Source organism: Pezoporus flaviventris, unplaced genomic scaffold (assembly GCF_033815535.1).
Source record: "Pezoporus flaviventris isolate CSIRO_AGI_PZ_B2104156 unplaced genomic scaffold, CSIRO_AGI_Pfla_v1 ptg000041l, whole genome shotgun sequence".
In the NCBI taxonomy this organism is placed as follows: Eukaryota; Metazoa; Chordata; class Aves; order Psittaciformes; family Psittacidae; genus Pezoporus; species Pezoporus flaviventris.
Window position 1 is genome coordinate 12823418 of NW_026892589.1, and position 22682 is coordinate 12846099.

The following is a 22682-nucleotide window of genomic DNA, read 5'->3' on the forward strand; positions in this document are numbered from 1 at the left end:
TCCTCAGCTTTAATGGCACCATCTTGAAGAGCCACCCCAGCAGAAGGGTGAGTTGGGCAGTGATGTATTGAGAGGATTTAAAAGGAGAACGGAGAGGATGAATTAGTACCAAAATCTCTCACTTCCAGCTCCCCTTGGGCTTTTCACAGCCTCGGAGAGGAGCACTGGTACACAGGGGCTCAATCCAGCTGCGGTTCCCTGGATATTCAGCACATAAATAGGGCCATCTGCTTGTGTGAACCACCACCAGTGAGCACAGGGGTAGCAGCAGAAAGCAGAGTAATTTTTGCTTGTTTTTTAAGTAGATGTTTCAAATAAAATTGGTTTTTAGCTATAGCTAAATAATTTTACATTTTTTTGAACTGATTTTTTTTTTCTCATTTTCTATTGCTCCCTGACGGTTTGAGTGCCTCTGTCCTGTTACCAGCTCCAGGACCAGTGTATGTGGTCCATTACACCAGTGTGTATGGCTGTGTATGCAAGCAGCCGTGTTTCGGTGTGGTGGAGCTAACCCAGCGATAATTCACCCTTCAGAAGTGGGGGCTGATGTGAAAACAATTTACCCACTGGTGTATCCAATACAAGGATAAGGATACACCAGCTTCTTAAGGAACTAAAGAAACAAAACTACACATCTATGAACAAAAATGGATGGGAAACGGAGGATATGTGCTGTTTCTAGCATCTGTAACATTAGGACCAGAAATAGCTACTTCAGTTTGCTATTTAATAAAACACCAGGTTTATAGGGCAAAAAAAAATATTGTAAAGAAGAATTACATGGTAAAAGAAGAGAATCCGACAAGAATAATTTTATTTAATCTCATTGTAATTATATTGGGATAGAACCTGGAATTTAATGACAGAAAATTATTAAACTCATTCACCTATTAAGTAGCACATATATTACTTATCCCTTTCAGTATTAAAATATAAAAGTTTTAAATCTGAATAAATATATATAAACTATATAATTGTTAAAATAAATGTATAAAAATAGATGTATTATATGAATTCATAAATGCAGTTCACTTAGAAGTATAAAATTAGTCTACTGGCAACTTCTGAGATAAAATTGCAAGATAAAAATATAAATAACATTAAAATGACTGCAGGCATGCTTTTCTGTTTGTTCATGTTGTATTGGTTAATTAAATCACCCTGACTTACATTACTCCATCCTTTTTCTATGCTGTTGCAAATAAAACAGTATAAATAGTTCTATAATAAATAAGATCAATAACTGAAGACATTTATCCTTTACATATTAAACTAAACTAGATTATAGAGTTAAAATATGTAGAATAGCAAATACATGATCGTTGTTGTTCCTGGCATCAAACTGATCACATCACTACTACTAGGTCACATTTAGCCAAGTTTCCTCATCGTGGTATATTACATTTCTGCTGAAGAGTACATTTTGGTTGTGTTCTGCATAAACTGTTCATATCTCTCTAAAACCCGCCAGATGTACATCTTCTTGTCTGCTGTTTTCATCCTCTGGACCTGGCTACGATCCATCTGTGGAAGGTCCTGGTTCTGGCAGGTGTAAAGGGCAGCTCGTTCACTCAGTGTCACGTTCAGCTGGCGGATGTTTGCATTGATGAACCGAGTTAACTTCTTACCGCAGATGAATTCTATGTCACTTCTCAGGTCTTGCAAAATGTTGTAAAAGACATGGAAAAAGCAGCAATCTGCATCAAAAGCTGGGCACGAGGGTATCTTCTGCACCATGTCTTTGGCTTGGGAGGCAGCAGAGAGCCAGCCTGCAGTTTGAGGTGTCACAGGGCTACACGTATTCTGTAGGGGAGGAAAAGGAGAGACATTATTAATCTTTAGGTTTGCATCTTTCCTGGTAATCGCTTTGTGTTTGAGTGTCTGGGCACATCACACCTATCTTTCAGTTCGTGCATGCTTGGGTTTCTTTGTTGTTGTTCAATGGCTGTATTAACACCTACGCTCCTTTTATCGAGTAGGTATTGCACACTATCTGTGTGCAGCACTTTCTGTCTTAATACCCTGCTTGGCTTTGGTTTTTTTCCTTTGCCATATGGGCAAAATCTACTCACGCAAAGATGTGCTTGGGCCTGAGCATATTTTCATCATTTTCAGCAGAGGTGGTTTTGATTTCAGGAATGAATTTGGGGGAAATGTTTTATGTTGATTTGTATCAACATGTTCCCAGGAATTGAGATATGTCTGAAGCATTGACACTTGGGTTCAGTGCACATTGTACCATCGCCAAGCAGAAGCGCTCCTGACTGCTCTAGTACTAGGATCAGACCCAAGAGCGAAGCAATTCTCTCCATGTTTCCAGTGATCACCTCAAAACAGATGCCTGCTTCAAGCCCAACGTAACTCAGGAAGCCAAGAAGGAGCAATGCTCTTCATCTGGAAGTTCAAATCTAGCAGTTAGCTGAGGCAAAGTTGCTCAAACTTTCCCCAGCTGTTCTAGACATTGCTCCAACTCTGCCCTAAAATACTTCAATGTAAATGCCTTCTTTTGTGTGTGGAATACACAGAAGAGACTATTTTAGGTTCTAACGCAAATGTTTCTCTTCTGATGATCTTTCTAGTATTTTATAGTAATTCAAGAGATTTCTGCACAAACAAAGACACAGCAAATGCAAAATAGTACACTTACGTAGTTCTTAAACAAGGCAGTTGCTTGCCTTTCTATCACCCATGCTAAGGGCCTTATTTGGGTAGTAAAATGCTTCTGCATCTGTCCTGTAGTAATTTTGCTTCCTTCTGAGGTGGCTGTTGGTGCCAAGGCGCCCAAAGGAACCAATGAACAGAAGAGGAAGACTGCAAACCTGTTGGTCCCTTCATTCGAATAAAGAAGGGAAGGAAGACAAGAAAAGAACACAATGATCAGTCTCAAGCCTCTACATCATTTTTGCAAAGCTTCCTGCTTTTGTGCAGCGCACTGAATGCCTAAAGGTATCGACAGGAAGTGGCTGAGCTAATGATGAACACCAACCAGTCCAACGTTACAACAAGTAGCAAGGTTAAATGGTACCCACCTGTTCGGTGTTTCATGGTGGGTTGGACTGCAGCTGACTTGGCCGAAGGCTGGCTGGACGCTGGCGTTCGAGCTGTTTGTTGCCTGCAGTGCTGTGGATGTGACCTCCCAATCTGTGTTTAAGTACCCTGGAGGTTTGCGTCAGTGGCTCCACCATGGGTTTTTTTTTTTCTTCGCGGGTGATAGTTTGGGGTTTTTTCTTTTTTGATAGATTGCATCAAAACTTGCTTCAAATGAGTCTTTGCTGATTGTGATCTAGATGCAGTTTCAAACTGACAATGGTTGGTGTCCTGTATCATCTGTCTGGTTAGGACTTCAGGATGCTTGGCTTAGCCATCCCATCTAAACCTTTGGGCTCTCCAAAATGGAGAGTTAGAACATAAACTCGGATGTTGTTTTTAAGAGCATGGTTGGAGCACATTATTGGTGCCCAAAGTCAGAATCCTTCTCCTGCAGGGTCAGCATAAGAGTGGGCTAATGTGAGGAGTGAAAAAGCCATGAGGGACTTTTGTGCAAGGCATGGTCAGGCCTCCAGGTCACCATGGAAATCCTTTTGCTGGATGTCTGTGAGGCCTCCTCACATAACCTAGCAGAGGATGTCCAGGATCCCACCTCCCCATCTCTGTCGCCCATCTCTCTAACTCCCCCGAGGTGATTTTCCTTCTCCAGCTACTAAATGCAGGAAATTCTCATACACACCAGAACAGAGGGAAGTTGTTCCTAGGATTTAAGTATGAGGCTGTGATCAGAAGAGGTCCTGTAGAAATACTGATAGTTTAGGACACACAGGAGGGCAGAGGAAACTCGTATGAACATACCTTTGTGAAAATTTGACGCATACACGCTTGTACTTCCCACCTCTGTCATAAAAGATATCTGAAGATACCTTCTGAAATCTGTTGAAAAGTTGACTGAAAATAGTCATAGATGCAAAGATGAATAAGAGAGAAAGATGTTTCTTTGTGCAGGGTGTGTAGGAACATCTCTATGAAGACAGTGATGGGTACAGATGGCTCCTTTCACGTAGAAGGACGATCTTGGAGGGTTGCTTGTTTGGAAGCACCAAAAAAGCAGAGTTGTAACCTGTGTGGAAGATAAGTTGTAAAATGCGTTGTAGGATGTGCAGAAGGTGCATGAGCTTTCACACACAAGAAACCACTGTACATTGGACACTGCCAGTCCCCTTCCAGCTGCCTCAGACGGGCACAGCCAGGGAGGACCAGATAAGGAGTCACAGCCATTCTTCTTCCAAGAGGAGGAGACATCTCCATGCAGCACCAACGCCAGTGGTGCCCAGTTATTTGTAACAGTGATACAAGAGCTTGGCTTTTCCATAAAACACAATTCACTGCTGATGCTTCTTCAAAGATCTACAGAAGATTTGGCTTCATTTTCTACTGAGTCAAGGATGGCCATTTGCGGGGCTGTTCCACCTCATGGCATGTTACTATCCCTGCACATCATTTCCTATCAGTACACAGCTCTGATAAGCTGCTGAGCTGATAAGGGAGCAGATTGGCATCTCTCCTGTGAAACCCAACCCCAGTGGAAGTTCAGCTTTCCATCACGTAACCACCAGATGCCACAGAGCATGTGCAATTCATCTGTTGAAATTTTGCTGATACAGGCTTCTCTGTAGGCTCCCTAAACTGGAATTTGTAGCCATTGCCTCAACACTTATCACTGCAAAAAACAGACCTCAGAGTGCAGAGACCTGAATCTGACCTGGGACAGAGCTGTGGCTTTTGCTCCTGGGGCTCACCTTCTTTTTCCTAGCGTAGGAGCTGGTATTTTTAGCTGTGAACCTGGTTTTCTGATGGCCTTGTGCTGCTGTGGTGATGGTGGTGCCCTCCACATGAGTGAACAGCAGCATTTTTACAGCTAACTGAGAACCTGGCTGCTTCCTCCCCGAAACCTGAGTGACACTCAGGATGTAGTTAAGTGAGGTGGCAAACGCCGTATCACAGGTCCTTGGCCAAGGGACAGGGTTGATGCTGTACCCTGCAATTGCTCCATAAGGCTGGGAGAAACCCCCAGAACCCAAGGGGGGATATCCAGGAAACCAGGGGTTTATTCCCAGTCTGGGGAGCTCAGTGCTGTCCCAGGCTGACTCCACCTGCAGGGCTTGGTCCCTAGGGTGCCCACGTCCCTGCCATCTCCTAGCAACAGGGACTCTTGTCACTGAGCCAGGGGATTCCGTGCTGGGCTGGGGCTGGATGGCAGCACCTGGTCCTTGCAGTGTCTCGGCTGCTCTTCAGGAGCACCTGAGGCACCTGACTCTGCAGGACTTCCCCTGTGGCCTTGGCAGCTGGGTAGGGTCCAGGGGGACACAGCCATGGATGTGGATTGGGGTCTGCGGTCTGCAGGGCTCTCACTGCCTCTCCTCTCTCCCTCTCTGCAGAACAAGTCCCGCTTTGCTGCACGCAGGAGCCCCCATGGAGGCCAGCCAGGGCTGTGGGCAGACCCAGCCAGGCAGGAGGAGGATGTGCCACTGGGTGAGGAGAGCCCCGAGGCACTGATAGAGCTGCTGAAGGACAGACACAGCCCCTGGGCCCTGCCACCGGGCTGCAGCCCCCAGGACCAGCTCCTGCGGGAAGTGGCCGTGCTGGAGCCCAAGCTCGTCCATGGCTCCAACGTCTTCCAGGTCCTCAGGTCCCTGCGGCTCGTTGACAAGGGAGTAAGTGCAGCTGCTGATGCCTGTAAAGCCGTCCATCTCCTGGCCAGGAAACCACATCTTCCTGTTGGGAGGGAAAAAGACACCTTCCCCATCCCTGGGACTCCCCAGATGCCACTGTTACTGCTGGAGTAGAGCTAGTGCCCCATCCCCAGTGTATTGGACTATCCATGTTACACGTGTCATGGGGCTCACCACTGCATGTCTGTGTCACTTTGGCCAGGAGGTGGCTCAGGAACATGTTGGCCAAACCCATCTCTTTGCAGGTGGAGGAGGTTGATGCAGGTCTGTTGCAGTTGCAGCAGCTGGAGGAGCTCATCCTCAGTGCCAACCACATCAGTAGGGTAGACTCGGCCAACCTGCCCCAGACTCTGAAGGTGAGCAAGCAATCCCTTGTGATGGCAGGATCAGGAAGGAGTTCCCATCTGGGAACACAATCCAAGCTGAATTGCTCAGAGGAATGTCAGGAACAGCTCATTGCAAAGGGTGTTTCTTGTTCTCTCTCTCCTCGACAGGTTCTGGAGCTCTGCTGCAATGCTGTGGCTGATCTGCAGGACCTGTGTGCTCAGCCTCCTCCGGAGCTTCAGCACTTGGGGCTGGGCTACAACAGGCTGTGCGGACCTTTGCAGGACAAGTGCCTCACTGCAGCCTTCTGGTAATGCCATAGGCTGAATGTGGGCTCGCGAAAGGCCAAAGTGTGGAACAGGGAGATCACCTGAGGAACTGTTTTGACACCCTGCCCACCACAGTTCCCATGTCACTGGGCAGCTTACGCTTTCCATGCCCTTCCCAAAGCGCCTGCTGGCAGTCTGCCCTGGAAAGGATCTAAAGCTTAGGCTGCATCCCCAAATGATGCAGTGGGGTGATTCATGGATGCTAAAGAAACATGGGTTTGAGTTGTGGGGCAGACTGACAATGGACCATATGGCTAAGGAATTTGGTATTGGCCTCTTGAGATTGTACCATTGGATTCCCCAGTTTGACCCAGCTTGTGCTGGGGAAACACAGTTTTTGTTTCTTTTTTTGCCCCAGGATAGCGGCTCTCTGGATGCTCTTTGCCTAACCTTCTTCTCTGGGTTCTCTCCTTAGGCCAAATCTTGTCTCCCTTGACCTGAGCTTTAACAACTTAACAGATCTTCTGGGGCTGGTCTCCCAGCTGTCCAGTCTGGAGAAGCTCCGCATCCTGGTGCTGAAAGGGAACCCGCTGGCTCTCATTCCCACTTACAGGGGCTTCCTTGTGGACAGCCTGCCCAAGCTCTCCGTCCTTGATGACATCCATGTAGGGTTTGATGAGAGGCACCAGTTCCTTGGTTTGGCAAGTCAGCCAGGTCAGTCTGCACCCTTTAACTTCTCTGTGCTGCCTCCATGTTCTGGGAGGTGGTTTCATCATGGTTGAGCTAAGAGTCCTCAGGGGAAGTGCTGCATCCAGTACTGACTTCCCTTTTGCCTCTCCTCAGATGGATATCTTTCTCTGTGTCCTTTTACCCCACTAGTACAAGTGGGGAGACAGGCAGAGGACCCTGCAGCAGTGTAATTACACTCGAGGCAGTTTTAGCCTTAGTCAGGTGCAAAGGTTGCAAGAACAACCTAGTCCCAGCACCGATTTGGTGCCATGGTCTGTCTCCATCTTTGCTTCCTAGACACTGTCTGGTTTCAGACTGTGTTTTCCTCTCCAGCTGCTGAAAGAGGAACATCGCCCCTGGGGAAGATGCTCACATGGGTGCTGCACTGTCCACAAAAACCAGTGCCACCTCTGCAGCGTGGCACATCCCCGACTGGGATGAGAGCAGGGAGCACCCCGGGGGTAGGAAACCCCTCTTGATGGCCCCTGCTTAACGAGTTTATGTGCTAGATATGTGCTCTTTGGAGTCGGAAGTGTTAACCAGGGAGGCAAGGCGACCAACGCAGGAGATGTTTGTGTGGCTTTGGAGTGACCCCACGTGGCAGTGGCTTGTCACAGCGTTAGCACAGGGTGGCAGGGAGGGATGCCAGGTGGTGGGACGCATCCTTGCCTGATTTCCATCGGTGATTTCACCTTGCTGTGTACTGTCTTCACTCTGGAAGGAGCACCCTGCAGCTTCATAGCAAGATTGTCTTTCCTTTTAGAGCTGATGAGGAGTGAAGCACGAGTGGTTGTGAGTGTTGGGGACATGAAAGGAGTCCCTGATCCCAGCACTCTTCAGGAGCTGGCAGATGATTCTGACTTCCCAGTGATCACCTACAGCTACTGTGTGACATATGAGTTTGTGGAGGGAGAGGAGTTTGACGATGGCAGCAGCGCTGAGGTTTGTGCTTAATAGGGCACCTGAAAGCAACAGGCAGTGGTAGGTCACAGCAAAGGGGGACTTCACCTCCCAGATGCAGAGCTCTGCTGCCTGGTCCTGATGCAAACACAACTGGACATGCTTCCAGGAGATCCCCCTCTGTTCCAGGTAACAAAAATCCATGAGAGTCTCGAGGGGGCCACCTTGGATGCGGACAGCTCTGCTCAGAACACAGGAGAAACAAAGAACCAGCAGGAGCCTGCAGCCACAGAGGAACCCAAGGCCAGTTCTAGTAAGGAGGAATTCTATGTCTCCTGCCTCACTGCTCAGGCTCTTCCTGGCATATGGTGGCATCAGGATGTCCCTTATAGGGGACTGATGGATAATGATTTGGCACTGGTCATGTCCTGGGGGTCCTTCTGTCCTCAGGAAGGAGAGCTCTCTCAGAGGTTTTTTGTGTCCCTGCACAGCAAAGGTGTTTGTCACCCCTGGAAAGCCCTGGGAAGATGCCATTGACTGCAGCTACAGGAAGGAGCATATTGTTAAGGACTTAATGGGGCTGAAGTCCTACCTGGCGGCTGGAACAATTGTCTCTGTTGTGGAGGAGAAGGTGGATGTGTGGCAGAGCTGGATGAAAGGGGAAGGAGCTGCTGGGAGGCCCAGCAGCGGTGTTGTGTTCTCTCTGGGATGCAGCCTGGGATGCCAGTGACCCTGGGCCAGGGTCCTTGGGTGTCCCAGCCCTAAAGCACCAGCTCCTCTCTCCGGGCAGGTGCTCTCATGGCCTGTTGAAGGTGATCCAGAAGAGAACATAGACAGAAATAAGAAGGCAGGATGGAGGCAGCAGAAGGATGGTGCCAGGGTAGGTGCTGGGAGAGCACGATGCCCAAATAACATCCAAGTTGCAAAAACACTGGTGGGGGAACAAGGACCCTTCTCCTGGATCAGTTTAGTGTATCAGGACCGCCCTTCCATCCCAGATCTCTCACCAAAGTACCCCCTTGCTGTGGGAGGAAGGCAGCAGCAATTCTACATTTGGTCTGGTTGCAGTGATGGGCAAGGGGCTGGGCTGGGGTTGTTTGCTGTCTGATTAAGGGTCCCCAACCCTCCACTAAGGCTTGTCCCTGTGCCGGTGCCCTGCAGGGTCCTGTGCACAAGGACAAGCAGAAAAAGAAGAAGAAGGCATGTGAATTCCGCAGTGACCCTCCCATTCGGAAGACCCTGGCCACCAGGAAGGTGACCCTGGAGGCTCTGCTGGCCACTGAGGACCTGGTGACAGCTCTGTGTGACTTTGGGATCCTGATCACTGAAAAACCGCCACAGCCACCAAGTGTGGAGAAGGTAAGGAGCGTGTTCTGGGGCGCATGAGGCAGAGCTGCCAGGGATGGGCAGTGCTGCAGGGTGGGAATCAGCATATCCCGGCCTGGGCATCCCTCACATGCATCCCCCAGTTCTCCTCTCCATAAAATGGGGCTGAAATAGCCCTGCTTGAACACCATCCATTGATGCTGGTATCCTTACTTAGTGTTGATCTTAGCAGTAAGTACTGCTACTTTTTCTGGGCCTAGGAAAATAGGTGAGTTTATTTTTCCACTTGAGAATATGAAAGCAACCCCTCATGCTTCCTCTGATGCTCTCTCAGCGTGGCAGCACACACCAACTCACACTTTCTATTTCTTGGATTCTCTTCTCTGAGCATCCCCTCTGCTGTGCTTCTGCTTCCCCTCTCCTCTTTCCTCCGCCCTTTAAATCCCTGTGACTGAACCCAGATGGTGATGGCAGTCACAGGACTGAATGCGGGTAGTGAGTTTCATCACAGCCTAACTATGGAAACGCCTCTCTCCACAGGGCAAGAAGAAAAGCAAAGACAAGAGCAAAACCCCCAAAGCAGAGAGTAAAAGTCAGGCCAAACAGAAAGCTTCAACATCTGCCAAAGGTGACAGAGACGGGGGCTGGCTGGGCAGAGGGTGGTGAGTGTGAGAGCAAACAGCAGCAGTGCCCAGCCCAGAGGCTGGTCCCAGCACCCTGCCAGCTCTGTGAGCAGGGTGCTTACTCACATCCTGACCTCCGGACTGTGAACACATTTATTGACTGTGGGGCTGTAAGGTTTGACACACACCCGGACACGTTGAATCCAAGTCTGAGCAACTGTCCTGGAGCAACACACACCTACAGGCTCTGAGTGCCAGGGGAGAAGGGCAAAGCAAATTCTTGGGTGAGAGATGTGGTGCCTGCTGTGTTGGCTGCCAAATGTGACTGGTGGTGTGGGCTGGCGCGGGCAGCTGGGGCCAGTGCTGTCTGGGATGCATAATGAGGTCCTCATCCATTTCCAACTCACATCTCACAACACTTTGCAGAGGGGATTATTCTTTCTGGTTTAGAGATGAGATGCACAGAGAAGCACCAGGTTGCCCCATGGTGGGGCTTGGAGCAGACCCCAGTCTGCTGTCACCCATGAAAAGACCACCCTGACCCCTGAGGGGTGTCCCCTGCCTCCTCAGTGCAGAGCTCAGCATCTGCTCAGCCAGCAGCATTGCTTAATCTGTGGAGACAAACCTCACCCTGCCTCTTGCAGGTTATTTTTCCAGCAATCTTGTTTTGACTACAAAAATAGCAGTGCCAGCACATCAGAGGGCTAATGCAAGAGCAGGAGGAAGTGGGGGAGGGCAATGGTGAAAAGCTGCTGATGGGTCAAGGGGAGCATGGAGCTGGTCAGGCCTCCTGTGTCCCCCTCCTCTGGCATCAGATTTAGTTGCTAATTTAAGGGTGAAATTAACCCCTTCCCCAAAGCCCCAGGCTGCTTTTCTGTGCCTTGTTACTCATCTCGGGGGGGCATCTGCAGTCCTAGGCTGTGTCTGTGCTCAACAAAGCCTGATGGGCTCCCTAGCTACCTGAAAAGAAGGTAAAACTCTCTGCGTCATTGTTCCCTATAAGAAAATGTGTATTTGCAGTATATGACAGGGAGTTGCTGTCAAAGAGCTGAAGTTTAGCAATGGTGTTTTCTACTTCCCTTCCACCCCCAGTGCCTGTGGTCAGTGTGCATGCAGGAGGTCTTCAGGTTGTTCCTTCAGCCTGAGTGAGACCAAACCCTTGTGCAGGGGTTGCGAGGCTGGGGGTGGTGGTGGGTGCACAGAAAGCTGCTGTTGACGCAGGAAACCCAGAGTGATTAGAGGCTCATGCTTAATTTGGTGTCCCCTTATGCCTGTGCAGGGGGAGGCTGGCTGCAGCACGGCCACTGAGTACTATTTCAGACAGTGCCTAAAAGCCATCTGCCTCCCCCAGCTTGTGACATCCGGCGCCAGCAGCATCCCACAGTGTGCACTCTGCTGTCACTCGCTATGACACCCCGATTGTGGCTGGGGGGCCCTGGCTGCTCCATGAGTCACCACACTGCACCGTTTGGCACTTGTTCATCACCTGGGTACCATGGACCACCTTGGATCTGTGGCCATGGCTACGCTTTGGGGCACTGGGGCTGGGTCCCAGCCCTCCATCCACTGTGGCTGCGCATCCAACCAGGCTGCATAAGGACCAGCACTCGCAGCCGGGAGCTGGGGCTGATTTGCATCCCTCAGGCAGTAAATGCACACAAATAATAAGTCCTCTCAGAGGAATTGGGATCCCTTCCAGGCAGCTCAAAGAGGAAAGGCAGCAAGCTTTGTCTCAAGCGAACAATATGCCCGGACATTGAAGCGTGTCTTCGGAAGTAATCTCACGTGGGTCTCATTTTATCCTGTGCTTGATTTTCCAGGATCCTTGAAATGATTTATTTCTGCATCTTATTTCCTAGGAATTATAGTGGAATTTAACAACAAAAAGCAAGATTGCACCCAATCAACTGCCTGCTTAAAGATGCATTTTGGGCTTCTTACGCAAAGCCATATTCAAATAGATTTTCCCCCAAGGCCCAGAAGTAGGTGCAGGGGCATTCCCTGCTGTGCACTGCTGCTTTTAGGGTGATTTACTCAGTCAAGACAATGACAGATTTACATCTTTCCACAGGAAAAATCAAAAAGAAAGGCTCCAGTGTACTGGAGGAGGGTCAAGGGCTGCAGCCAGTGCCGCTGACGGTTCAGTTCCAGATGCAGCTGCTTCGGTGGCCCCTGGCAGCCAGTGCTCAGAGCCAGGAGAGCGTGGCCACAGCAGTGGGGAGCACTCAGTGATGTGTCAGCAGCGGAAGAGTGAGTGGGAAATAAACCTTGCGGGGACGGCACGTGGAGCCTGGTTTAGCTGAATTGCCAGAGCCGGGAGATACCCACGGGGCTGTGGTTGTCTGTGGTTGTCTGGGGCTGCTGCTGAGCTTCTGCAAGGAAGCTGCAGAGTGCAGGGACGGGTGTGTGGTGTGCGGGTAGGGTGTGCAATGTGAGGGATGTAGGGTGGGGGTGAAGTGGGGGATGTGCAATAGGTGGGTGTGCAATGCGGGGTTATTCAGTGGTCGTTCAGTGCGGTGTGAGCACTGCAGGGTGTGCAGAGGTCGTTGATCAGTGCAGGGCGTTGTCAGTCCGGGGGTGCAATGGGAGGTTATTCAGTGCGGGGTGTGCAGTGCGGTGGGTGGTTGCTCAATGCGAGGTGTGCAACGGATGCAGGGTGTGCCATGTGCAGAGTGCGGTGCCCGGTGCTCAGTGCGCTGCCCGGTGCTCGGTGCACGGCCCATCCCGGCGGGGGCCGGCGCGGTGCTGATCCATGTGCAGGGTGCAGGGTGCAGTGCCCGGTGCTCAGTGCGCGGCCCATCCCGCCCGGGGGCGGAGCTCCGGGGAGATGCGGGCGCGGCGGCGGCTCCCGGTGAGTCTCGGCGGCGGAGGCGGCTCCGCGGAGTGGGGCGGGAGTAACGCCGAGCTCCGAGGCCGGTGTGCGCGGCACCCGGTGAGCGGGTCCCGGTCCCGGTGCTCCAGAGCGGCTGCAACGCGCCCGTGCTCCCCGGCAGCGCTTGGAGGGACCCGAAACCAGCCCGAGGCGCGTCCCTCCGAGCGGCGGGGGCAAGCGGGAAGTGAGTGTGGGGGGGTCATTGATAACGGCTTGTGTGTGCGTGCCGCGCAGGGGCTGCGTTCTGCACCATGGGCACCAGGATGAAGTCCCTCGTGCTCTACACCTTCTCAATCACGCTGCTGGTGTGTTTTCTCTGCTTGAAGAAGGAGGCAAAGCTGTCAGCGTCGTCAGAGGACCAGAAAGTGGATGTAGCAAGTCACAAACCCCAGTCTGTGCTTCTGGACAATGGCTGTTTGCCAAACCTGACTCTTGACAATTCTTCTCTCACCCTCCCGGAGTCTCACCGCGTCTTCTTAACATACAAGCACTGTCGGAACTTCTCGGTCCTGCGGAAGCCTTCCAGGTGTAGCAAAGAGGTGTTCCTCTTGCTGGCCATCAAGTCTTCCCCGATCAACGTGGACCGGCGGGTGGCAATCAGGAACACATGGGGAAGGAAGATCTCCATTGGTGGCAAGCATGTCAGGCTGGTATTCCTTCTAGGGCACTCAGAGCCCAAAAGCCAGGTACAAAAGCCCCTGCACCAGCTGCTGGCTTATGAGAGCCAGGAGTTTGATGACATCTTGCAGTGGGATTTTATTGACAGCTTCTATAACTTGACCCTTAAGGAGCTGCATTTCCTCCGCTGGTTTGTGGAGGACTGCCTGCATGCCAGGTTTGTGCTGAAGGGTGATGATGATGTCTTTGTCAACACTTACAACATTGTTGAGTTCCTGCATGAATTAGACCCTGAACAGGATCTCTTTGTTGGGGATGTGATTGCCAACGCCCGTCCCATCAGGAACAGCAAGGTCAAATACTTTATTCCAGCATCCATGTATGCAGCCACCTTTTATCCTCTCTATGCGGGTGGAGGAGGCTATGTCATGTCTAGGGAGACAGTGCGCCGCCTCCAGAGCACGGCAGAGGACACAGAGCTCTTCCCAATAGATGATGTGTTTGTGGGAATGTGCCTGGCAAAGATGGCAGTGACCCCAAAGAACCATGCTGGCTTTAAGACTTTTGGGATCCGGAGACCTTTCAGTCCTTTTGATCCATGCTTTTACAAAGGACTGATGGTTGTGCACAGACTAAACCCAACTGACATGTGGATCATGTGGACGCTGGTAAAGGACAAGAGCATCAGGTGTGCGGTGTCCTTAACACGGAACTATGGAAGGGTTTGGAAATGAAGCTACTGATGAGCACAGCAGGATTGTGACTGGTGACAGATAACAGGGTACTTAAACTAAAAATCAGGTTGTGGTAGAGACGTGTCCTTGACTAACAGACTGTACTTGAGCCATGGGGTTTGTCTGCAGGAAGTCTTCTGTCGGTGGGTTACAGGAGCAGTTGAATTGTCACATGGTGGGGATGGGGCCGGTAGCTTGCTGGGACATGGAGCAGGGGCTCAGCTTGGTTTCTCCCAGCCAGACTGGAGCTGGGGAAAGTCACAACTGCCACAGGGATGTGAGTGAGTGGCCACCTGCTATGGAGGCTCCCCAATACCTGTGGCTGGCCACCGATCAGCTTCCTGTCGGGAAGTTCGTGGTGACTAATGAGTGACACAGCACTTGAAATGACTTGAAGGAGTGGAGGAAAGGTCAGTGTGTGCTGCTAGGTCTGCTGCTGTCCCAGGCCAGCAATCCCAAAGGTCCTATGGGACAGAAGGAGGGAGTGGAGTGAGGAAGAAAACGCATTAAGGATGGATTCCACAGCAGGGTGATCCAAGGCATTGACTGGGCTACCACTCAAGCCCTTTGGATTTTACAGAAGTTAATTTTTCCTTGCACTGGAAGCTTTTGCACAAACACTTTCTGATTGGGTTTGAGAGGAGTAGTATGTCTTGAATAATCACAGTGGTAGGTAGAGTGGCTGTAGCTTTCCATGTGGTGTGGGAGGTGTATTTTGTTGTTGTAATGTTGGGTATAAATAAAAGACAGCTTTGAAAAGTGTTTTCATAGGAGTATTCTTGGGTCTCCTGAAAGCAAGGAGCACCAAAAGCCAGAGAGGGCTGAGATCCTGTGCTGGGTGTTTGCATTAAAGAATCATTGCTACTAAAGAGGATGAGGTTCTGTGGAAATGGATACTTGCTGCTTCCTTTCCTGTGCGCAGCTGCCCTGTCCAGATTAAGATGCATTGTCACAGAAGTGATTGATCTGTGTGTTGGGGTCACTGATTTGAGGAAACATCAAGTATTAAACTCAGATTTGGTGAAACTTCTATGAAGTTTATTGGCTTCAGGGTGTGTAGCTGCTGGATCTGAAGCTGCTGTGCATGGCAGGAAGCAGCCTGGACTTTGAGCAACCTGGTTGCATGGAAGGTGGCTGTGGCAGGGACTGGATGACCTTTGAGGTCCCTTCCAGCCCAAACCAGCATGTGATTCTGTGATAAAGGCAGCAGGTAGAGAGGAAGTGTGTGATTACCCAAATCAAAGCAATTTGTGTTTGCTATTGTCACTACCATCTCTGGTGCCAGCTGCCCTGTGCTCACTGCCCACCAGATGTGAGCTGGCGCTTTCGGAGGTGCCTGGGAAGTGCTTCCAGGTCCTTGCTTGTGAGAGACCAAGGGTATCTGGAGAGCAGAGATGTGATGTGCTCTCAGGGCAGGCTGCCTGTGCTGCTTTCCAGCAGGGCCTTGTGTGTGACCTTGGGATGAGGGACTCCTGGCACTTCTTGCTGCCTTGGCTTTCTGAAGCATGGGGTGTAGCTCTGGCTCAGCCCTATGGTATGACCCAGCCTCCCATGGCAGGAGTTGCCACTCTCACACAAGCTGTTTCTGTGCCAGGTGTGAGGGTTTGCCTGAAAATGCTCTTCCAAGGGGTGAGCCTGTGTGTGGCCATCGTCCGTGTGGTCTCCTACAAGCTGCTGCTGTATCTTTTCACTGCAGCCCTAAGAGGGATTAATAGCTGTATGAGCTGTACCTGAGAAATTGGCTACATGTAGTTTCAGATGACCTTGGCTTTGTAAACAAGGCTGAGTATCAGCAGCAAACCCAAGTTTCTGGGCACTGCTGCTTGTTCCAGAGAAAAGGCTGGGGAGAATGGGTACCATGGTACCCTCCAAACTGCTGCAGCAGCATCTTTCTGATCCCCTCACTGATTCCAAATGCAAACTCAGTAACATAACGTAGAGCATGATGTCATGTCTGTTGTGGGCTTAGCTGTATGGGTAACCCCCAGCAGGCAACTTTCACTTCCTAATAAAGTGTGGGACTCTTTCCACCTTGGTTTGGAGGCAATATGAAGCCACCTGTGCTCCTCATGCCCATTTTAGCTTGACTGAACTGATTCCTGTCACATCTGAAGGTTTGATGTGTGTGGGACATCTTACTTCCCAGCCTGTGTCTTGGAAAGTAAGAGTGAGGAGTACAGTCAAACAACTGGGGCAACAGGGACCTGGGAGCATGCCCTGAAAGGGAGAGAGTTGCTCTGCAGACTCCTGTAGCAGTGCTCATCTGTACTAAACCGTATCTATGCCATGCAAGCATCTGTGCAGTTACTGTGGCATCCTGAAAGGAACACAACTTGTACGTGCTTTTGGGTCAGTGGCTTGGTAGCCATTCTTCAACTGCAGCATGTCACAAATTGAACAGCTGTGGTTAGAGGCTGACCTGGAGTTGCCTTTGGCTCTTGAGGCTGTGGTTGTGCCCCTGCTGCAAATAATCCTCTCCTGCTAGTTGGGTTTTATCTAATGCTTTGGCCCAAAGCTGTGTTTAGGACCTCCTGACTACCAACACAGCAGACACTGGTGTCTTCCTGTGAGCTTGGATTCTGGACTGTGCCATCCTCCTTGGACACAGCAGCATCCAGCGAGGAGCAGGAACAAGGAAAGGTAGTTTAATTCCTTTACTACTTCATCTGTAAATGTACAGCATTGTGCAACTAAGATTGCATTTGTTCAAAGGTCAGGCAAAATGAGACACGTATAAAAAGCTTATGCTACACCTGCACCCAGCACAACTCAGTTTAGTAACAGCAACCTTGACACAGGTGTAGTGCATGAGATGGTAATTCCTGGTGAAAAACCTGATTAATGTGTTTTCTTACAAAGCCTGGTGAGTGGGGATTAACTGACTCAAATCAGCAGTGAGAAAGTCCTAGTGGATGCTGTTCCACAAATCCATCTCAGCTCTAAGTTTCTATTGTCTATACAGTTAATATTGCAAATTTCACATTCAGCTGTCAGGTTAGAAAATGAGCACAGTGAAAGGCACCTGTGGTTTTGAAGCCTGCACTGAAACATCAGGCTTGCAAAAGGAAAGAATGATTTTCCTGAGACTTGTGCTGGAAAGCATTCAACCATGCAAAACTGGCTTTTGCTCACTGCTCTGTAAAGAAGTACACAGCAGTTGCCACGACAACTTTGTTTAATAACCACAGGGTCTTGAAAGTCAACTCTCCCTTTGCTTCCTGGGGGAGGCAGCTGTGTTCCAAGCAGTGACTTCTGGGTGGAAGCAGTTGCTGCACTGAGCTGCAGAACTAAGAGCAACCTGGGGAACTCCACAGGGCTGCAGCAAATGTTTCCCCTGATTGCAATTAGTGTAATTTAGTGCAGCTGTCACTCAGCTCTGTTACAGTTCCAATAGAAAATAGTGCTTAATCTCTTCTCCAAACAAGCACACTCACAAGATGCTTTTGCACAGTTTAATAAAGGTGCCCCCTAAGGGACATCATTCACAAGTTAAAAATAGTGACTTTTAAATACATCTTTGGCTGATACCCAGTTAGCCTCTAAGTTAAGAGAGCTGTCACAAACATATCACATGAGTGGTAGGACCCTCCCAGCAGAGAGACTATTAACAACCAGCTATCCTTGATAGCAATCTTCACATTTGCATAGTTAAACATTTAAATAACTGAATCCATGAGTATTACAAACACAGTAAGCTACAAACAAGATCGAGGCCTTTCAGATACTTGGAACTGACCTGATCTGTAAAGCAGTCCTGTCTGAAAAATGGAATCGCAGGCTTATTTCAGCAGTTTCCCACTATCCCACACTGAAAAGTTTGGGACCCTTCAATCTGTGATTGACTCTCACATGTTCCAAGGTGACATCTGAATTCTTTTCAGTCCTCCCGCAGGTAAGGGTCCTCACCTGCCTCTGAGCTTCCTAAAATACCCTCTGGGAATGAAGAATCCTCTCCTTGAGCTTTGATGAGCTCTTCTGTTTGAGCTTCAGCTAATTTGGTCTCTGCTTTCTGGGACAGCAGTCGCACTTCTTGTACCTGTGATTTCACCAGCTGAATGTGGCTGCGGGCTGACACTGAGGCTTGGTCTGCACCTGAGGTAATGATTTAAATACAGAGGGCTAGAGGAACACTCAGCACACCCTCAATTAAGATACCTCCTGTCTATAATTATAACCTGCTTTGCTACGTGTTTTGATGGCTCTTGGGCTCCATTAATGCTAAATGCATTTGCTGTTCATTTACCTTCAACAGTAATTTGCCTGCTTTGAGGTTATTTTTTGCCCCCTTGAACTCTTCCCACCCAAGTGGATTACAGCCAGTGTCTGATCAGAGCAATCAGCTTGCGGTAGTGGATTGCAGAACTAAGCCCAGCCATTGTGTGCCAGGAACCTGCAGTCCTTGTCCAAGCACCTCCCAGCAGTGAGAATATTTGTGTCACTGCTGAACTCAGAATGCCTTCTCCTCCTGACAAACCCTGGGTGTTTTCCAGGCCCTGACAGAGTCAGGGTGTCCCTGTATGTTCATCACTTTTCTCCCCTTCTCCACTCCAGTAACTTTGCTGACTTACCATAAGCCAACCCATAACTCAATTTTCGAGCTATCATGTCCTAAACTTTTTGTGAAAGGGTGTATCCAGGGAGAAAAGACCAAAATGCATCTCTTTCCTGAGTGAGAGGCAAATATTCCCACTCTTTAATAGGAGTCCATCTGGAAAGATGTGCTGGACCCTCCTAGGTAGCTTTATTTCTGTGGCTATATTGGAACCACTGCATTTAGAAATGACTAAACGGTTCCCTGAAACATTTTTCTGGCATGGTTGGTCTTAATCTAAACCATGTGTGAAGTTTCCAGGCCTAGTTCTCAAAACTCATCTACTAGATCTGTAGCCAATGAAATAAAAGAAGTTCTCAGCATCTCTAAAAACCAGGCATTAGGTGTAAATTGCTTTGTGAACTGAACAGATATTCTGGGTCTCTTCAACTCCATTCTCCTGCAAGAAATGCTGCCTAAATGTGAGGGGAAAGACATCCTCAGTGTTACCTGACTGATATGCAGCTTCTGCTGCCATCTCTGAAAGACGTAACGCTGTCATCCAGCTGGATTCCAGCCTTAGGTATTCCTCCTGCTTTGTTCTCACCTAGGAGTAAAACAAAGCGTTACTTAACCAGATGTAACAGTATCTGAACACTCTTCCAAGTAGCACCTTCCTGAAAAGGTGAGCAAGAGAGAGGAGTTTCTGAGCAGAGTTTTAAGAGGCAGATTAGTGCCTGAAAGGAGACGCTTACATCAACTCTGGCTCCTATCACCACCTGCCAAACTGCATCCACCTCTTCTGAATCCATCTTCCCAAGAAGGTTTGCATATTGCTTGTAGAGAGACACCAGTGTATAAACTGCCTGCAAAGGAATCATTTCAGTTACATGATGATCTGTACATCTCTGATGTTGTCTCTGTGTTAACTCGTATTAGTACAATTGCTGAATGCTTCTAAAAGTGCTTTGTTCTGAATTCACTGCAGTTTTGGAGGCACTGACAGTATTTGCTGTCTGCCCACAGCACTGCTGTGCTCAACATCTCTTTATATGCTTGCCATACTAATAAGGAGGTAAACTGGAATGCAAATACTTTACTAAATTGGCACTTATTTGTAAAATGAAAACTCTACCTTCTTATTTCAGACTTAAATATGGCTCACTCCATTCTTCTGATGAAACTCAAGTTCATAGTCTTAGAAATGGAAACAGAAGGTAAATAAAATACCTAAGAATACAGGGTGGTGCATCCTACTTACTCAGTATGCAGGTATCCAGTACCTGTTATGAGTTTCTTTAACCCCAGTTCTGAGACATGGGGCATTCTGGCTTAAGTTCAAGCTCAAAGCAGCAGTCTAACAAAGCTAAAGGTAACTTCTCTGTTTGGTGTAGCAGCACAGGGAGCCCTACCCCACTGTTTCCCAGAGACCTGACCTCTTCAAACCCCACGCCTCTGTTATTAAAAATAATAAAACAGCCAAAGTCCATTCCAAGTATGGTTTAATGGGTGTAGTCTGTGTCAAATAGTTTACTATTTCCAGTGCTGACTTGCTAGCACAGCACGCACTCTCTCAGCTTACCTTTGTGTACTCTGTCAATGCTTCAATCAGCGCGTACGTTGTTTGGGAGAGGAGTGTAGAAGTGCTGTCTGTGACCAAGGAAACTGCTCTTTTAATCAAGGCATCGTTGCTGAGAGAAACCACATTCTGCTGCTGAAAGACAAAGATATCTGTGTTATCTTTTACCCTGACTTTCATACGGATGCAATAAATAGCGATAAGGAAAAGCACCACTGTTAGTTACAAGGCTGGACAGCCCAATTCTTGCTGCTGTTTTTCCACTGTAAACCAAGACAACTGTTTTACAAGGTGTTACTTCCTCATTTCTTCTCCTTAACAACCACATCTTAAACACCTGTGATCCCCAAGCAGGAACACAATTCCAAGGACAAGTAAAATGCACTTTGTAAAATGCCAAGTGTTTTTGAGTGTTAAACTGTTTGTAATGAGCAGGTTCTGCACGCACCACTGCTGGTACCTTACCTCCACAATGGGGACAGCGCACAAGGACACTCCCAGCCCCACTCCCACCACTTGGTGCCATCGGCCGCTCACGCCCGAGAGGCAGCGCCTCCTGACGCTGGCCACAGCAGGGAAGCTTCGCCTGGAAATGCAAGAAACAAAGGTAAGCACAAGAAGTAACCAGCGTGCAGTGGGCAATAGGTACTGGAGAGGAAGGGAACACCTAGAAGCTGTCCTGGGTGTCCCACTCTCTCCTGAGCTTCTGTAATGCAGCTATGTAATAGTGAATGGGTAAGTTTGGTTTCAATTCTGTTACATTACTTAGTTATAAGTGCAAGAAAAGAGATTAGCACAGTAACTAGCACGTTATTAATCCTTTGAGAGGTGCAGATGTATCTTATCTGGTACCAACACACTGCTAATACTACGTAACATTGAAAAGCAAGTTAAAAAGCATGCTTAAAAGTGGTACAAGGTACACGCAGGTGAGGAGTATGGCTGGTAATAGTTTGCTGCAGCCCAGTGCACTCAGGGCCTCCTGTGGTCAGTTTCACTGACATCCAACGTTGTGCATTAGCCTGTGGGGTCAGGGCCTATCTCTGAAATACTTGAGCAGAGGAGCACCCTCAGCCGTGAGGCTTCTGCTGTTGTTCTGGTGTCCTCTTTTACGCTGCGGGCTCTTAACCTACATTCCCTCAGCGGCAAGCGCCGTGTGGGTACCACAGCCTGTGCTCCTCCGGCCGCGCTGTGGCAGCTGGACGCGGATGAGGCGAGTCTCTGTGGCTCAGGCCGCCGCTCCAGCCTGCCTTGGAGCGAGTCACAACGGGCGCTCAGCGGCAGGGACGGAGCCGGGCGGCGGAGCCCATTGAACACCCGCCTGGGCCCCACCGAAGCACCCTCGCCGCGCAGAGCCGGTACCTGAGCAGGGAGCAGCAGCTCCGGAGCCACCGACTGCCCGCCGCCATCTTGGAACTGGGCGGTGCGTAGGAAGTGACGTCAGCGCGCAGCGGAGGGGCGGAGGTGGTTTTCCACGGCGTGGCGCATGCGCGCAGTGAGAGCGCGTGGGGCTGTGAGGGCCGTTGGAGCCGTGAGGGCTGCCGGGGGGAGCGGCGGTCGCGGCGGGACCGAGCGATCGAGGCTCCGGTCTCTGGGCCCCGCAGGGAGCGGTACCTGCCCGGGGGCAGGCCCTGGGGGGCACAAATGGTGCTGGGGGCTCAGCGCCGGTCGCGCTGGGCAGCCCCTGAGTGTTCCCGTGCTCAGGGACACCTGAGGGCCCGCAGCTGTGTCAGGTCATCAGTGAGGGCCGCGATCGCACGGACCGGCTTACACAGGTTCTGCTCCGCACCCCTTCCTTCAGTTTGTCTTTGTTTTACAAGTGTATGTAACGGCGCTTTGCTTTCGGCTCGTTCCACACCAGTGATAATCCGCAGCTTCTTGGTGATAATCCCCAACTCCTCCACCAAAGGTTTCCTGTATAGTTCCACATGAAAGCCTTGGTCAGTTGAACCTACTCTATTTATAGCAGAGAGTCTGTTCTCTGTTACAGTGCATTCAGTGCAGTTTACTTTCAAGCAGTGCTGCATCACAAGCACATCTCAGCTAATTCTGTGTTTTAAGCATTTGCTGAAAAGCATAGCACACTTGAGAGCACCAAATAATAAGCTTGTGGATAGCGTGGTGTTGGTGCCCCCCATGAAATATCCTCCTAAAACTGCAGGAAGAGGGAAACCTTGTGCTGGCTGATTTGAGATGTCTTTTTCCAGAACATCTAAAAATAATTACAAGTAATTTCTGCATCTCAGCCTTCACACCCTTAATGAGACAGAGTCGGACAAGGCAGGACTTGTTCCTATGAGATACTGGTCATGTTTGAATTGTGTTGCATCCCTCCTGTCCATCCGCTGTGCTTGGCAGGCTGCTGTGCTCTTGAGGCAGATCATGGGCTGGGAATCTCAGGATAAAACTGCTGGGAGGCTTTTAAACATTTTGAGGAACAGGGGCAAATGTGTA

The 22682-nt window shown here is 49.6% G+C and overlaps 3 protein-coding genes across 5 annotated transcripts; 2 read left to right on the forward strand and 1 right to left on the reverse strand.

Moving 5' to 3' along the window:
* The first annotated feature begins 5080 nt into the window (after positions 1-5080).
* LRRC43 (leucine rich repeat containing 43) lies at positions 5081-12126 on the forward strand. Of its 2 annotated transcripts, XM_061466314.1 has the most exons (12): positions 5081-5340; positions 5430-5705; positions 5969-6079; positions 6218-6357; positions 6792-7030; positions 7809-7987; positions 8135-8258; positions 8437-8576; positions 8736-8825; positions 9107-9300; positions 9793-9899; positions 11966-12126. In XM_061466314.1, the coding sequence occupies exons 1-12, from the start codon at positions 5245-5247 to the stop codon at positions 12124-12126; spliced, it is 1857 nt and encodes a 618-aa protein (XP_061322298.1). In that variant the 5' UTR covers positions 5081-5244. The 2 variants fall into 2 exon arrangements, with proteins under 2 accessions (XP_061322298.1, XP_061322297.1); XM_061466313.1 differs by lacking the exon at positions 11966-12126 and having other exon boundaries at positions 5999-6079; positions 9107-11547.
* Positions 12022-14135, forward strand: B3GNT4 (UDP-GlcNAc:betaGal beta-1,3-N-acetylglucosaminyltransferase 4). Its single transcript, XM_061466315.1, has 2 exons — positions 12022-12144; positions 13001-14135. The coding sequence occupies exons 1-2, from the start codon at positions 12126-12128 to the stop codon at positions 14116-14118; spliced, it is 1137 nt and encodes a 378-aa protein (XP_061322299.1). The 5' UTR covers positions 12022-12125; the 3' UTR covers positions 14119-14135.
* Positions 14136-17556: 3421 nt separating this feature from the next.
* Positions 17557-21686, reverse strand: DIABLO (diablo IAP-binding mitochondrial protein). 2 transcript variants are annotated; one of them, XM_061466318.1, is made up of 6 exons: positions 21591-21686; positions 20694-20814; positions 20232-20360; positions 19405-19515; positions 19160-19256; positions 17557-18210 (listed from the first exon to the last, which is right to left on the reverse strand). In XM_061466318.1, the coding sequence occupies exons 1-6, from the start codon at positions 21635-21637 to the stop codon at positions 17996-17998; spliced, it is 720 nt and encodes a 239-aa protein (XP_061322302.1). In that variant the 5' UTR covers positions 21638-21686; the 3' UTR covers positions 17557-17995. The 2 variants fall into 2 exon arrangements, with proteins under 2 accessions (XP_061322302.1, XP_061322300.1); XM_061466316.1 differs by having other exon boundaries at positions 20232-20363.
* Between the last annotated feature and the right edge of the window lie 996 nt (positions 21687-22682).